The sequence below is a fragment of the Hemitrygon akajei genome, chromosome 1, assembly GCF_048418815.1.
Source record: "Hemitrygon akajei chromosome 1, sHemAka1.3, whole genome shotgun sequence".
Classification (NCBI taxonomy): Eukaryota; Metazoa; Chordata; class Chondrichthyes; order Myliobatiformes; family Dasyatidae; genus Hemitrygon; species Hemitrygon akajei.
In genome coordinates this window covers 108,356,127-108,371,119 of record NC_133124.1, presented here as the reverse complement: position 1 = coordinate 108,371,119, position 14,993 = coordinate 108,356,127, and the positions used below count along the sequence as shown (strand labels likewise).

At 40.7% G+C, this 14,993-nt stretch overlaps 1 protein-coding gene across 9 annotated transcripts in view; it reads right to left on the bottom strand.

Moving 5' to 3' along the window:
• LOC140729553 (uncharacterized) overlaps positions 1 to 14,993 on the bottom strand; it is a 281,549-nt gene that overhangs the window by 102,925 nt on the left and 163,631 nt on the right. For all 9 annotated transcript variants that reach the window (XM_073049421.1, XM_073049432.1, XM_073049452.1 and 6 more), the window contains 2 exons: positions 10,668 to 10,799; positions 5,554 to 5,685 (listed from right to left, as the gene is read on the bottom strand). In XM_073049421.1, the coding sequence (XP_072905522.1) occupies positions 5,554 to 5,685; positions 10,668 to 10,799 (264 nt within the window). The remainder of the gene's footprint in view (positions 1 to 5,553; positions 5,686 to 10,667; positions 10,800 to 14,993) is intronic.

Here is a 14,993-nt window from a genome sequence, read left to right as displayed (position 1 = left end):
ATAAAAATGAGAGAGGTCAGATGAGAATGGCCAGACTGATTCAAGCTGACAGAAAGGTGACAGCAACTCAAATAACCACACATTACAACATTAGTGTTCAGAAGAGCATCTCTCAATGCACAACACTTCAAACCTTGAAGCAGATGGGCTACAGCACAAGAACGTAAGATATAGGAACAGAATTAGGCCATTTGGTCCATCAAGTCTGCTCCATGTCATCATGGCTGATCCATTTTCCCTCTCAGCTCCAAACTTCTGCCTTTCCCCTGCATCTCTTCAGGCTCTGATCAATCAAGACACCGTCAACCTCTGCCTTAAACATACATAAAGACTTAGCCTACACAGCTGCCTGTAGTAATGAATTCCACAGATTCAAGACTCTCTAGCAAATGAAATTCCTCATCTCTGTTCAAAATGAACACCCTCTATTCTGAGGCTAAGTCCTCTGGTCTTAAGACTCCACCACCATAGCAAATATTCTCTCTATATTCATACTATCAAGACCTTTCACCATTCAATAGGCTTCAATTAGGTCACCCCACTTTCTTCTGAATTCCAGTCAATGCAGGCCCAGATCCATTAAATGTTCTTTTACATTTAACCCTGGAATCATTTTCATGAACTTCCTTTGAATCCTTTCCAGTTTCAGCACTTCTTTTCTAAGGGGCCCAAAACTGTTCACAATACTCACCACTGCTTTATAAAGTCTCAACATTACATCTTTGCTTTTACATTCTAGTACTCTTGAAATGAAGGCTAGCATTGCATTTGCCTTCCTCACCAGAGATTCAACCAAAAAATTAACCTTCAGGGTATCCTGCACAAAGACTTCCAAATCCCTTTGTACTTCAGATATTTGTATTTTTTCTCCATTTAGAAAATAATCAAGCCTTTCATTTCTTCTACTAAAGTGCATGACCGTACACTTCCCGACACTGTATTCCATCTGCCACTTTTTTGCCTTTTCTCCTAAATTAGGTAAGTCCTTCCATAGCCTCTTTACTTCCTTAAAAATACTTGCCTCTACACTTCTCTTCGTTAGCAGAAACATGGAAATGTAGAAAACCTACAGCACAATACATGCCCTTTGGCCCACAAAGTTGTGCCAAACATGTCCCTACCTTAGAAATTACTAGGCTTACCTATAGCCCTCTATTCTACTAAGCTCCATGTACCCATCTAAAAGTCTCTTAAAAGACCTTATCGTATTCGCCTCCGCCACCATTGCTGGCAGCCCATTCCAACGCACTCACCACTCTCTGTGAAAAAAAACTTACCCCTGACATCTCCTCTGTACCTACTCCCCAGCACCTTAAATCTGTGCCCTCTCATGTCAACCACTTCAGCCCTGGGAAAAAGCATCTGACTATCCACACGATCAACGCCTCTCATCATATACACCTCTATCAGGTCACCTCTCATCCTCCTCTGCTCCAAGGAGAAAAGGCCAAGTTCACTCAACCTACTCTCATAAGGCATGCTCCCCAATCCAGGCAACATCCTTGTAAATCTCCTCTGCACCCTTTCTATGGCTTCCACATCCTTCCCATAGTGAGGCGACCAGAACTGAGCACAGTACTCCAAGTGGGGTCTGACCAGGGTCCTATATAGCTGCAACATTACCTCTTGGCTCCTAAATTCAATTCCCATGATTGATGAGGCCTATACACCATACGCCTTCTTAACCACACAGTCAACCTGCACAGCTGCTTTAAGCGTCCTATGGACTCGGATCCCAAGATCCCTCTGATCATCCACACTGCCAAGAGTCTTACCATTAATACTATATTCTGCCATCATATTTGACCTACCAAAATGAACCACTTCACACTTATCTGGGTTGAACTCCATCTGCCACTTCTCAGCCCAGTTTTGCACCCTATCAATGTCCTGCTGTAACCTCTGACAGCCCTCCACACTATCCACACCTCCAACCTTTGTGTCATCAGCAAACTTACTAACCCATACTCCACTTCCTCATCCAGATCATTTATAAAAATCACGAAGAGTCAGGTCAGATCCCTGAGGCATTCCACTGGTGACCGACCTCCATGCAGAATATGCCCCGTCTACAACCACTCTTTGCCTTCTGTGGGCAAGCCAGTTCTCGATCCACAAAGCAATGTCCCCTTGGATCCCATGCCTCCTTACTTTCCCAATAAGCCTTGCATGGGGTACCTTCTCAAATGCCTTGCTGAAATCCATATACACTACATCTACTGCTCTTCCTTCATCAATGTGTTTCGCCACATCCTCAAAAAATTAAATCAGGCTCTTAAGGCATGACCTGCCCTTGTCAAAGCCATGCTGACTATTCCTCATCATATTATACCTCTCCAAATGTTCATAAATCCTGCTTCTCAGGATCTTCTCCATCAACTTACCAACCACTGAGATAAGACTCACTGGTCTATAACTTCTTGGGCTATCTCTGCTCCCTTTCTTGAATAAAGGAACAACATCCACAACCCTCCAATCCTCCGGAACCTCTCCCATCCCCATTGATGATGCAAAGATCATCACCAGAGGCTCAGCAATCTCCTCCCTCGCCTCCCACAGTAGCCTAGGGTACATCTCGTCCTGTCCCGGCAACTTATCTAACTTGATGCTTTCCAAAAGTTCCAACACATCCTCTTTCTTAATAACTACATGCTCAAGCTTTTCAGTCTGCTGCAAGTCATCACTACAATCACCAAGATCCTCTTCCATAGTGAATACTGAAGTATTCATTAAGTACCTCCACTATTTCCTCCGGTTCCATACACACTTTCCCACTGTCACACTTCATACGTCCTATTCTTTCACGTCTTATCCTCTTGCTCTTCACATACTTGTAGGATGCCTTGGGGCTTTCCTTAATTCTGCCTGCCAAGGCCTTCTGGCTCTCCTAATTTCCTTCTTAAGCTCCTTCCTAGTAGCCTTACAATTTTCTAGAACTGTAACATTGTCTAGCTTTCTGAACCTTTTGTAAGCTTTTTTCTTCTTGACTGGATTTATTACAGCCTTTGTACACTACGCTTCCTGTACTCTACTATAACTTCCCTGTCTCATTGGAACGTACCTATACAGAACTCTACACAAATATCCCCTGAATATTTGCCACATTTAATCTGCAATTCAATCACTCAAAATTATTGACATATAATGTAAAAAGAAGTAATCCCAACTCAGACCCTTGTGGAACACCATGAGTCACTGGCAGCCAACCAAAAAAGGCTCCCTTTATTTCCACTCTTTGCCACCTGCAAGTCAGCCACTGCTTTATCCATGCTACAATCTCCCCTGTAATATCATGGGCTCGTAGTTTGTTAAGCAGCTTCCTGTGTGGCACCTTGTCAAAGGCCTTCTGAACACCCAAATACACAACATCAACAGATTCTCCTTTGTCTATTCTGCTTGTTATTTTTTCCAAAGAATTCTAACAAGATTTTCCCTTGAGGAAACCATGCTGACTACAGTCCATCTTATCATGTGCCTCCAAATACCCAGAAACCACACCCATAACAACTGATTTCAACATCTTTACAACCACTGAGGTCAGATTAACTGGCCAATAGTTTTCTTTCTTCTGCCCCTCTCCCTTCTTGAAGAGTGGAGTGACATTTCCAGTCTTCTGGAACCATTCCAGAATATAGCAATTCTTGACAGATCATTACTAATGCCTCCACAATCTCTTCATCCACCTCTTTCAGAACCCTGGAGTGTACACCTTCTGGTCCAGGTGACTTTTCTACCTTCAGACCTTTCAGTTTCTCCAAGAACCTTCTCTCTAGTTATGGCAACTTCACACACTTCATAACACCTGACACCTGGAACTTCCACTACACTGCTAGTGACTTCCAAGGTAAAGTCTGATGCAAAATACTTATTCAGTTCGCCCGCCATTTCCTTGTCCCCCATTACTACCTCTTCAGCATCATTTTCCAGCAGTCTGATATCCACTCTCACCTCTCTTTTACACTTTATACTGTATATCTGAAGAAACTTTTGGTGTCCTCTTTAATATTACTGGCTATCTTACTTTCATATTCCATCTTTACCTGCTTAATGACTTTTTTTAAAGTTGCCTTCAATTGGCATTTAAAAGCTTCCCAATCTTCTAACTTCCCACTAATCTTTGCTCTATTATACATCCTCTCTTTGGCATCTATGTTGGCTTTGACTTCCCTTGTTAACCATGGTTCTGTCATCTTTCTGTCAAAGGCAAAGAATTGCCTTTAGAAATACTTCTTCCTCTTTGAAATGTATATATTCTGTGCTTTCCAAATTGCTTCCAGAACTACCAGCCATTGCTGCTCTGCTGTCATTCCTGCTAGTGTTCTTTTCCAATCAATTCTGGCCAATTCCTCCCTCATGCCTCTGCAATTTCCTTTACTCCACTGTAATACTGATACATCTGACTTCAGCTTCTCCTCAAACTTCACGGTGAATTGCAACATATTATGATCACTTGCCCCAATAGTTCCTTTACCTTAAGCTCTCCAATTAATAGTGGTGCATTGCGCAAAACCCAATTCAGAATAGCTGAACCCCTAGTTGGCTCAACAACAACCTGCTCTAAAATGCCATCTCGTAGACATTGTAGAAATTCTCCTTCTAGGAATCCAGCACCAACCTGATTTTCCCAATCTACCTGCATATTGAAATCCCCCATGACTATTGTAACATTGCCCTTTTGACATGCATTTTCTATCTCACATCGTAACTTGTAAACCACATCCTTACTACTGATTGGGGGTCTGCATATAACATCTATGAGGGTCTTTTTACCCTTGCTGTTCCTTAGTTCTATCCACAACGATGCAACACCTTCTGACCTTATGCCACTTCTTTCTAATGATTTAATTCATTTTTTAGCATAATACAGAGCCATAATACCCTCTCAGCCTGCTCTTTCGATACAATGTGTATCCTTGGACATTAAGTGCCTATCTATAATCTTCTTTCAGCCATGATTCAGTGATGCCTACCTCATCATTATTGTCCATCTGTAATTCTGCTACAAGTTCCTCAACTTTATTCCATATACTGTACGCATTCAAATATAAAGCCTTTAGTCCTGTATTCACACTTTTCACACTGCAACTCATCCCATTGCCCTGGTCTGCCCTATCATCAGGCTCTCCTTGCTAGGACTCGCACCACATATTGCCTCTGTAAACCAACTACCTCATCTTCAGCACTATTACTCCAGTTCCATCCCCTTGTCAAATTAATTTAGATCCTTCTGACCATCTGTAGCCAACGTGCCCACAAGTATATTGGTTCCCTCCTCTGGTTCAGCTGTAATTCATCCCTTTTGTACAGGTCATATCTCCCCCAGAAGAGATCCTAATGAGTTTCCTCCTCCTGTAGTCAATATTCTGCTCTTTGGTTTTGCTGACATTGAGCGAGAGTTTCTATGGCACCATTTATACTTTCAATCTTCTTCTTATAGGCCTATATTAGAATTGACTGAAAACCACTATTGGTATTTGAAAATAATCATCAGCTTTATGCAGGTAGGAACCAAGGCAATTCAAGATGATTCTACACTCTTGTCACAATGCATACCTGTAACCTCAGTCGGAGAGTTTGGAAGTAGCGGTTCTGAAGATGATGTTGTTGAACCCTTAATTTCATGTGCAGGAGACTGCATGGGTTCCAAGTTCAATAGCTCCTCTGCACCATGTTCTTCTATAGTGCCTGCAAAATTCAGTAAAAATTTATTACACACCAGAAAGACACATTTAGCAACTCTATCTTCTCAGACACAAATGGTCTTCAAATAATCTCAATTTGAGCTGTGACTTGGGTTTCATACTGAAGAACGATAAAATATCAGGATTTTAAACTGATTAGCTTAAGTTCAAATATTAATGAATTTCTGGCATTAACATCAAGGAGAAACACTACATGCTTTACTGATGCTGTTTCAATTTTCCATTAAGATTCTCATTGTCTTCTATAACTAGCTAATATACACATAGTTATTAACATTTCATTGTTCCTGTTCTTCTGCACTTCAAATCAACTTTAATCACCCATCTCCTCAAAACTTTCACATTTTATCTCTGCTCTTACAAATTATCTTCAATCACCAACTGCTTTGATCTTAAAATCTATCCCCTCCCTGTATCTTCTTCTGTGTCTGCCTCAATTTTCTCCACGTGCTCTGCTTTCTTCCTATATTACAATGATATGTAGGTTAACAGGTTAATTGGCCTCTATTGGACCTTCATAAAACCACACATCAGTTATTCTGCTCTGGAAGAGTCTGACTCCTGCAAACTGGACATACCACTTTCATCTTGCTTGAAGTCTGATCTTCTTCAGGAGGATCATTTACTTAATTCCAACTTGAGAGCATTGCCAGCATTATACACCTGTCCCAAGCTAATTTTTACTGAAACGTTCATGCACAATAACATTCTGCTATTATGTTAATAAGTTAACTCTAACCTTTTGCACCATCACCACTTTCCTATACCATTTCTAGTTCCTTTCACTCTCATAATGCCCAAATTATCTCCTCTCTTGAATAAACTCAAACTTTGAGCCTCCAACACCCTCTAGATAGAATGTCTAAAGGCTCCTTGTCCTTTGGGTTAAGTATTTTTTCTCAACTCCTTCCTGAATTGGTTACCCTTTATTTTTAAATTTTGAGCCTGTTCAGAAAACCCCATCAGGGAAAATTACATCATTGAGTCTATGCTATTAGCAAGATCAGCTCTCCTTTAAAAAGAACAACAGAATATGCAACCAGTTTGCATAATCAAGTCAGCATAGCTGCTTAATTAGTCATCGTAGGAAAATCTTCCAAGAATCAATCTGGCAAACCTTCATTTTATACAGTTAATATACCCTTTATTAGGTGGGAAATCACACCTGTGTATAATGTCTCAAGTGCAGTCTCACCCGGCCCGTCTTTCACTTCAGTAAAAAATATTTGCTTCTGCAATCAAATCCACTTCCAATAAAGGACAACAGACACTTGCTTTCAGAATGGCTTTTTGCAACTTCATTTCTGACATCAATTCTCACCATTTAAACCAAAACTCTGTGCCTTTATTTATTCTGCTGAAGTGGATGACATCATGATTTTCCATATTGTACTCCAAATGCCACATCCTCACCCACTTAATTATCTTGTCTATATCTCTTTTACGTCTCTCTGCATCCTCCTCAACAGTGCTCACTGTCACCCTGGTTTGTATTATTGGTAAACTTGACTACATTATTCTCGGTTCCCTGGAAGGTGAGAAATCAAAAGATTTCAAATATTAAAGTAGTCAGGGGATATGGGGTGAGTGCAGGAAAATGGCAGTGACATAGATAGTATGATCTTAATTAACAATTAGGCAAACATGCTTATCTCCTTACTACAGTCATCCAAATCCTCAACTCGTGACATTCCCTCCACTGTAATTGCTAAACTCTGTCTGATTCTCACACCTAAAGCATCTTTCATCTCGCTAGACCATACATTACACTGAAACTTCCATCACCTTCAAAGAGGGAATGGCACTACAATTTGACATAGTAAATAAAATGCAAAATACTCTGAAGGTTTATTAGAAATGTATCAGGCATTTTAAATTAAAGCCTTTTTTTAAAACTGAATGTCACCAAGATGCAAATACAGCAGTTGAAGGAATAGATTCCCATTGTGTATAGGTCATACACACCCAACATTCTGTATCTTTTATAAACCGCTATTTGCATCCTCAATTGAACCAAATCCTATTCTTCATCATCTTGTACTCAGTCACCTACATCAGCTCCTGAATGAGAAATGCCTCAACTTTGAAATTCTGAGTGACCTTACCTTTCTCAGTGTTACCATTTATCCTATAACCCCAGTTATTATGGTCCTCCAACTTGAGACTCCAGCATAACCGGATTTTATTAACTTCACCAGACTGGCACTGAAGTCCTAAAACACTGGAATTATAGTTCCAGATTTGTACATTTCTATCTCACCTTCTTCCGATAAATTGTTCCTCAGGGTTTGCCTTTTCATTCAAGATTAGACTCTCTGCTTTAATATTTATCATGTGGTTTTTAACTAAGTCATGTCTGATAATGAAATTGAAACAGAAAATGCTGAAAAGATTCAGGCAACATCTGTAGATAGAGAAACAGAATTACTTTTACTACTTATCCCACTCTAGCCTATTGCACTATAGGATGAAACGGAGACCCAAAGTACACTTGAGGAATAACTTATTCCCTGTTTTGGTACAATGAAGCCTCGCAGACCTTCTAATTACACAACTTCAGATAACTCACTTTCTCTTCTGCACAAGAACTGCCCATTTCTAATACAAGTCATTCATCTGTAACACTGACTCAGTCATTGTTTCTGTATTACTATAGCCTTACCTGCATGGCACATACCATAACCCTATCTTTTGCAACACATTGTGTGTTGCTTTGGATTTCCAGCATCTGCAGACATTTCCTGTTTGTGATTTACTACTCTACTGGGTAGTCTCTTTCAGGGATGTCTACCCTGAAGAAGTTTAAATCTTCCCTTCAACTAGAGTTCGGTGAATTGCTCTCTCACTACTACCCCTCTGTGCCAGCTAGCCTCTTACTCCTTACCCAACTTTAAATTCAGGCATCTCCCCCCCCCCCCCCTTCCCTCACTTAGACCCCCTCCAGTTCACCTACCAGCCCTGACTAGGAGTTGAGGATGCCATCATCTACCTGCTGAACCGTGTCTATGCCCACCTGGACAAGCCGGCGAGCACTGTGAGGGTCATATTTTTTGACCTCCAGTGCGTTCAACACCATCCGCCCTGCTCTGCTGCGTGAGAAGATGACAGTGATGCAGGTGGATGCTTCCCTGGTGTCATGGATTATTGATTACCTGACTGGCAGACCATAGTACGTGTGCTTGCAACACTGTGTGTCAGACAGAGTGGTCAGCAGCACTGGGGCTCCACAGGGGACTGTCCTGTCTCCCTTTCTCTTCACCAGCTACACCTCAGATTTCAACTACTGCACAGAGTCTTGCCATCTTCAGAAGTTTTCTGATGACTCTGCCATAGTTGGATGCATCAGCAAGGGAGATGAGGCAGAGTACAGGGCTACGGTGGGAAACTTTGTCACATGGTGTGAGCAGAATGCTGGTGGTGGACCTGAGGAGGGCTAAGGCACCAGTGACCCCTGTTTCCATCCAAGGGGTCAGTGTGGACATGGTGGAGGATTACAAATACCTGGGCATACGAACTGACAATAAACTGGACTGGTCAAAGAACACTGAGGCTGTCTACAAGAAGGGTCAGAACCGTCTCTACTTCCTGAGGAGATTGAGGTCCTTTAACATCTGCCGGACGATGCTGAGGATGTTCTATGAGTCTGTGGTGGCCAGTGCTATCATGTTTGCTGTTGTATGCTGGGGCAGCAGGCTGAGGGTAGCAGACACCAACAGAATCAACAAACTCATTCGTAAGGCCAGTGATGTTGTGGGGGTGGAACTGGACTCTCTGACGGTGGTGTCTGAAAAGAGGATGCTGTCCAAGTTGCATGCCATCTTGGACAATGACTCCCATCCACTCCATAATGTACTGGTTAGGCACAGGAGTACATTCAGCCAGAGACTCAGTCCACCGAGATGCAACACTGAGCGTCGTAGGAAGTCATTCCTGCCTGTGGCCATCAAACTTCACAATTCCTCCCTCAGAGTGTCAGACACTCTGAACCAATAGGCTGGTCCTGGACTTATTACCACTTGGAATAACTTACTTATTATTATTTAATTATTTATGGTTTTATATTGCTATATTTCTACGCTATTCTTGGTTGGTGTGACTGTAACGAAACCTAATTTCCCTCGGGATCAATAAAGTATGTCTGTCTGTCTGTCTTTCGGTCCTGAAGTGTTTTACTCTTCGCAATAGATACTGCCTGACCTGCTGAGTTCCTTCAGAATTTTGTGCATGTTGCTTTGGATTTCCAGCATCTATAGATTTCCTCATGTTTACAATTTACATTATGCTTCTGTTGGTTTCATCATATAGCTGCCTCCATTCCTCTATCTGACCAGAGGATCTCTGCAACTTATCCCCATTGCAACTGTGACTCTGCCCATCACAGTTACTTCCTTTGCCCTAGCAATCCTTCTCCCATCTTCTCTCACTTAAAACTAATGTTTTTGTCTCTTTCCCAACTCAAATGAAGCCTGTTTTGACCAGAAACTTTCTACAGATGTCCTCTCATGCTGAGTGTTTCAAGGATGGTCTCTTTTTATTTCAGATTTCCAGCATATGCAGTTTTCATTTTTGTTTTTATTGGAATATGCCTTACAATATATATATGATGGCAAATGCTCTGCTAAAATTCAAGTTTCTGTCTAGAAAAAGTTGCTATTTTAAAAAACAAAATTTCTTCCCTTTCTTCAGCTCACAACAGAAAATGCATAGATCTTAATGAAGGGGTCTAGGACGGGGAGAATGAGGACAGCAGAGTAACAAACTGCAAGAGAACCAGATAATTATTCAATATATTTACATTTCAGGAGCTCAGTCAATTGAGGAATGTGACATTACAAGGCAGTGAGAGAGAAATAGTTGAAACAACTTCTTCCATATTTTTCTTCTCCCATATTTTTCTTCTCCAGCATCCACTACAAGCCAAATGAAAAAAAATCTATGATCATAAAATTTGAGATGCATCCTTACCAGTAAGTCTGAAGGGAGATTCTGTGCTCATCTGTGCTGACTGTGACATCAAGTTCATTGCCACCTCTTCTTCATCATGATGTTTATTACCAAAATTCAACAGCTCGTCACCAACTGGAACATTGTGCATTTCTATAAAAGTACACAAGAGTTCAAAGTTTACACATATCCTGATTTTCAAAACCAATGCTAATAATAAAATTAATAATAAATTTCAACTATTTCTCCCACCAGAAGAGTCATGAAGTTGCCTTATGAGCTGTTAGCAATTTCATTCCAGTAATGGCCTAATTGAGTTTACCTGTCAAACTTTCCAAAGTTGAGTAATTCACTGATTAGCAAGCTCACATATTAAAAATGACCAGAAACAAGTTAACAGTGCTTGTCAACGGGACTTCCGGTAAGATGGCGATTGTTTAGCTGCTCCGAACTTTTGTTCCGTTACTGTCGCTACCTTTGCACTAAATGTCTCCATTTTTTAAACCTTAGTTAGGAATTATTTCGGTATCTCTTACTTGCCTGTGAATATATCTAACTTACAATGTCTAGCAAGAGTTCTAAATCCGGGAGAAAAGAAGCTATGACCCCGTCGGACGAGACGCTGGTTGCGCTGGGAAAGCTCCGAGACGAAATCTTAAAGGAATTTAAAACCGCTTTCAAACAGTTAGAAGACAAACTGGATCGGATCAACGATAAAGTGGACAAACATGCTGAACACTTAATTCGCATCGATTCGACTTCTGAAGATTTAGAAAGTCATGTTCGATACTTGGAGACTCTCTGTTCCAGCTTAGAGGAAAAATCTAATAAACTTCTTTCCAAAATGGTGGATCTCGAAAATCGTAGCAGACGCTGCAACCTCAGAATTCTGGGACTACCAGAGGCGACTGAAAAGGGATCAACCGTGAAGTTTTTCGCCGAGTTTCTCTGTAAGTTATTCGGGAAAGATTTGCTTCCGAAGCCGCCCGAGCTCGAACGGGCACACAGAGTTTACATTCCCCCCGGAATTCTGGGCTCCCGTCCGCGACCAGTAGTCTTGTGTTTCCATCAATACCAGGTAAAACACAGTCTGATTGTGGAAGCACGTCGCAGAGGTTCTTTTTCTTTCCAGGATACAACCATTCGCTTTGTGGAAGATTTTGCACCCCAGACCTTAAAGTTGCGCGCTGAGCTTAAAGGCGTAATGAAAGTGCTTTTTGATCGTGGTTTCAAACCTTCCCTTCGTAATCCTGCTGATCTACGAATCAAGCTTAATACCGGGGAATTCAAGTGGTTCAAATCAGCAAAGGAAGCTGAAGCGTTTGTGGCAAGTCTTCCGGCTATCCAGTCATCTTCGGAATCTGATCGGACCTCCTAAAATGGTGGATAAGTACTCCTCGTAGTAAAATTACTTTCTCTGGACTCGGAATTCACTTGAATCACTCAGACATTATTCATTGAAACTTTAAGGGCTGTTGACAATCTCTCCCGGGATTTGGTGTGTGTGTAACCTATTTTTATTCTTGTATAACTTTACCTACAGAGTTCTACAACTAACTCTAACTTGTTTTGGAGGTTCGAAGTCTTTAGTGAAGGCCTCCCTGTTTGTCGGTTCACAGTTCAACTGCTGATTTATTTTTCCTTTGCTTTAAATATTTACTTATATTATCTTTTTCTTTTCTTCACCCTTTTTCTAATCTCTGAATTTTTCTCTCCCTTCTCTGTAAATGGTTGATAAATACTCGTCTTGAATTTATAATTTTCCCCTTACCCTTCTTTTTTCTTTTTCCTTCTTACCTTTTTTTTCCCTTTCTCTTACTTTATTCTTCTATAATTTTTCGCGGGTAGGTTAGTTTTGGTTTTCTTCCGATTTTCTCTGTATTAAGTGGTATATTTCTGCAGAAGGTGTTCTAATCTGTAGTTATGTTTTCTAGTGCATAAACTAGTTATTATTTGCTATAGTATTTATACGGAACTGTTGTTAACGACACAGATCTGGAAGTTGTATTTGGGTTAATTTTTTTGGTAGAGCTAGCTACTTGTTTTGGTAGCCGTCTAGTTTTGGGTTGTGCGGGTGGGGTGGGTTTTCCAGTTCCAACATCTCTTTATTGCTTAGGACATGTTTATATTTTGACCTTACGAATCTATGTTTACATCTCTGCTTCCAGACTGCTATTGTACTGCTTGATTTTTTATATGCCTGCTGCCTTTTATGCATTAGTATTTGATAATGGCTAGTGCACTTAAATTCGTGAGCTGGAATGTAAAGGGACTGAACCACCCTGTTAAAAGGAGGAAGGTATTCTCACATATTAAACAACTCAAAGCTGACATTGCTTTCCTCCAAGAAACTCATATTCGTTGTTCTGATAACTCCCGACTTCTGTCAAAGTGGGCAGGTCAGCATTTTCATTCATCCTTTGCCGCTAAAGCTAGGGGACTTTCCATTCTTATTAACTCAAATATTCCTTTTGAACTCCATAATAAAATATCTGATACAAATGGCCGTTTTATTATTGTTTCTGGTAAACTATATAACACTAGAGTTGCACTAGCAAACCTGTATGCCCCCAACTTTGATAATGTTAACTTTTTTGAACAGTTTTTTTCCTCACTACCAGACTTAAACTCATACTCTCTTATATTGGGTGGTGACTTCAACTGTTGGTTGGATCCTAAACTGGACCGATCGTCCTCTGTTACCAGATCACCTACTAAATCTGCCTTAGCTATTCAATTGTTTCTCTCTAATTTTGGTATCTCTGATATATGGCGTTTCCTCCATCCTACGGAGAGAGATTATTCTTTTTTCTCACATGTTCACCATAACTTCACCAGAATTGACTATTTCTTACTCGATAACCAACTTATCCCATTTGCCCACACTTGTGACTATCAGAGTATACAGATTTCTGACCATGCCCCAATTACCCTCTCTCTGAACTTTCCTGGTCTCCCTCAGAGGAACAAACACTGGCGGTTCGATTCAACTTTACTATCGGATGATGATTTCGTAAAATTTATTAAGGACCAGATAACCTTTTATTTTAACACTAATACATCACCTGAAGTGCCATCCCAGATTGTCTGGGATGCCATGAAAGCATATTTGAGGGATCAAATAATCTCTTACACAGCAAATCTCAATAGAAGATCCCGTGCAGATCGAGCAGACCTCATTAACCAGATTAAAGATTTGGATCAAATATATGCCCAAACTAAGAACCCTGAATTATACAAGAAGCGCGTTGAACTCCAAACTAAATTTAACCTTCTGTCCACTCAACCTGTCGAACGCCAACTTCTCGAAAGCAAGAGCCGCTTTTACATTCATGGGGATAAGTCTGGTAAATTCCTAGCCAATCAGCTGAGGCGTTCCAAAGCCAAACAACATATTACAAAGATCCGGAAGGAGAACGGAGACTTTACATCGGATCATTTAGAAATTAATGACGCATTTAAAAAATTTTATTCTCGGCTTTATTCCTCTGAATCCCTGAATGACAATATCTCTGTGGATCAATTTTTACAGAATCTGAATATCCCCTCACTTTCATCTGATTTCAAAGCCAAACTCAATGCGCCTATATCACCAGAAGAAATATCTTTTGCAATTTCTGCACTGTCTTCAGGGAAATCTCCTGGACCTGATGGGTTCCCTGTGGAATTTTATAAATCATTCTCCTCACTTCTTTCCCCTCAGTTACTTTCAGTATTATCTGACTCGTTTAACTACGGCAAATTGCCACCCTCTTTCAATGAGGCATCTATTATTCTTCTTTTAAAAAAGGGCAAAGACCCAACAGAGTGTTCCTCGTACAGGCCGATCTCTCTGCTCAATGTTGATGTAAAGATCTTAGCTAAAGTGTTGGCTCATAGATTAGAAACCGTTATTCCCTCCATTATCTCTGATGACCAAACAGGCTTTATTAAAAACCGTCTCCCTTTTTTTAACATTCGGCGTCTATTTAATATTTTATACTCAGTTCCAACTGGGACTCCTGAATGTGTTATCTCCCTTGATGCGGAGAAAGCATTTGACCGTATAGAGTGGAACTACCTTTTTGCAGTCTTAGAAAAATTTGACCTCGGCCAAAGTTTCATCTCTTGGATCCAATTGCTGTACCTGTGTCCTACTGCTTCTGTTCTAACTAATTTTCAGAAATCCCAAGTATTTAATCTCAAACGTGGCACCCGTCAGGGTTGCCCGTTAAGTCCCTTTCTCTTTGATTTGGCTATAGAACCTCTGGTGATAGCATTTCAAAATTGTCCTGAATTGACCGTGATTTGGAGAGGGGGGTGTTGAGCATAAAGTTTCTCTCTATGCTGATGACTTATTACTCTTTC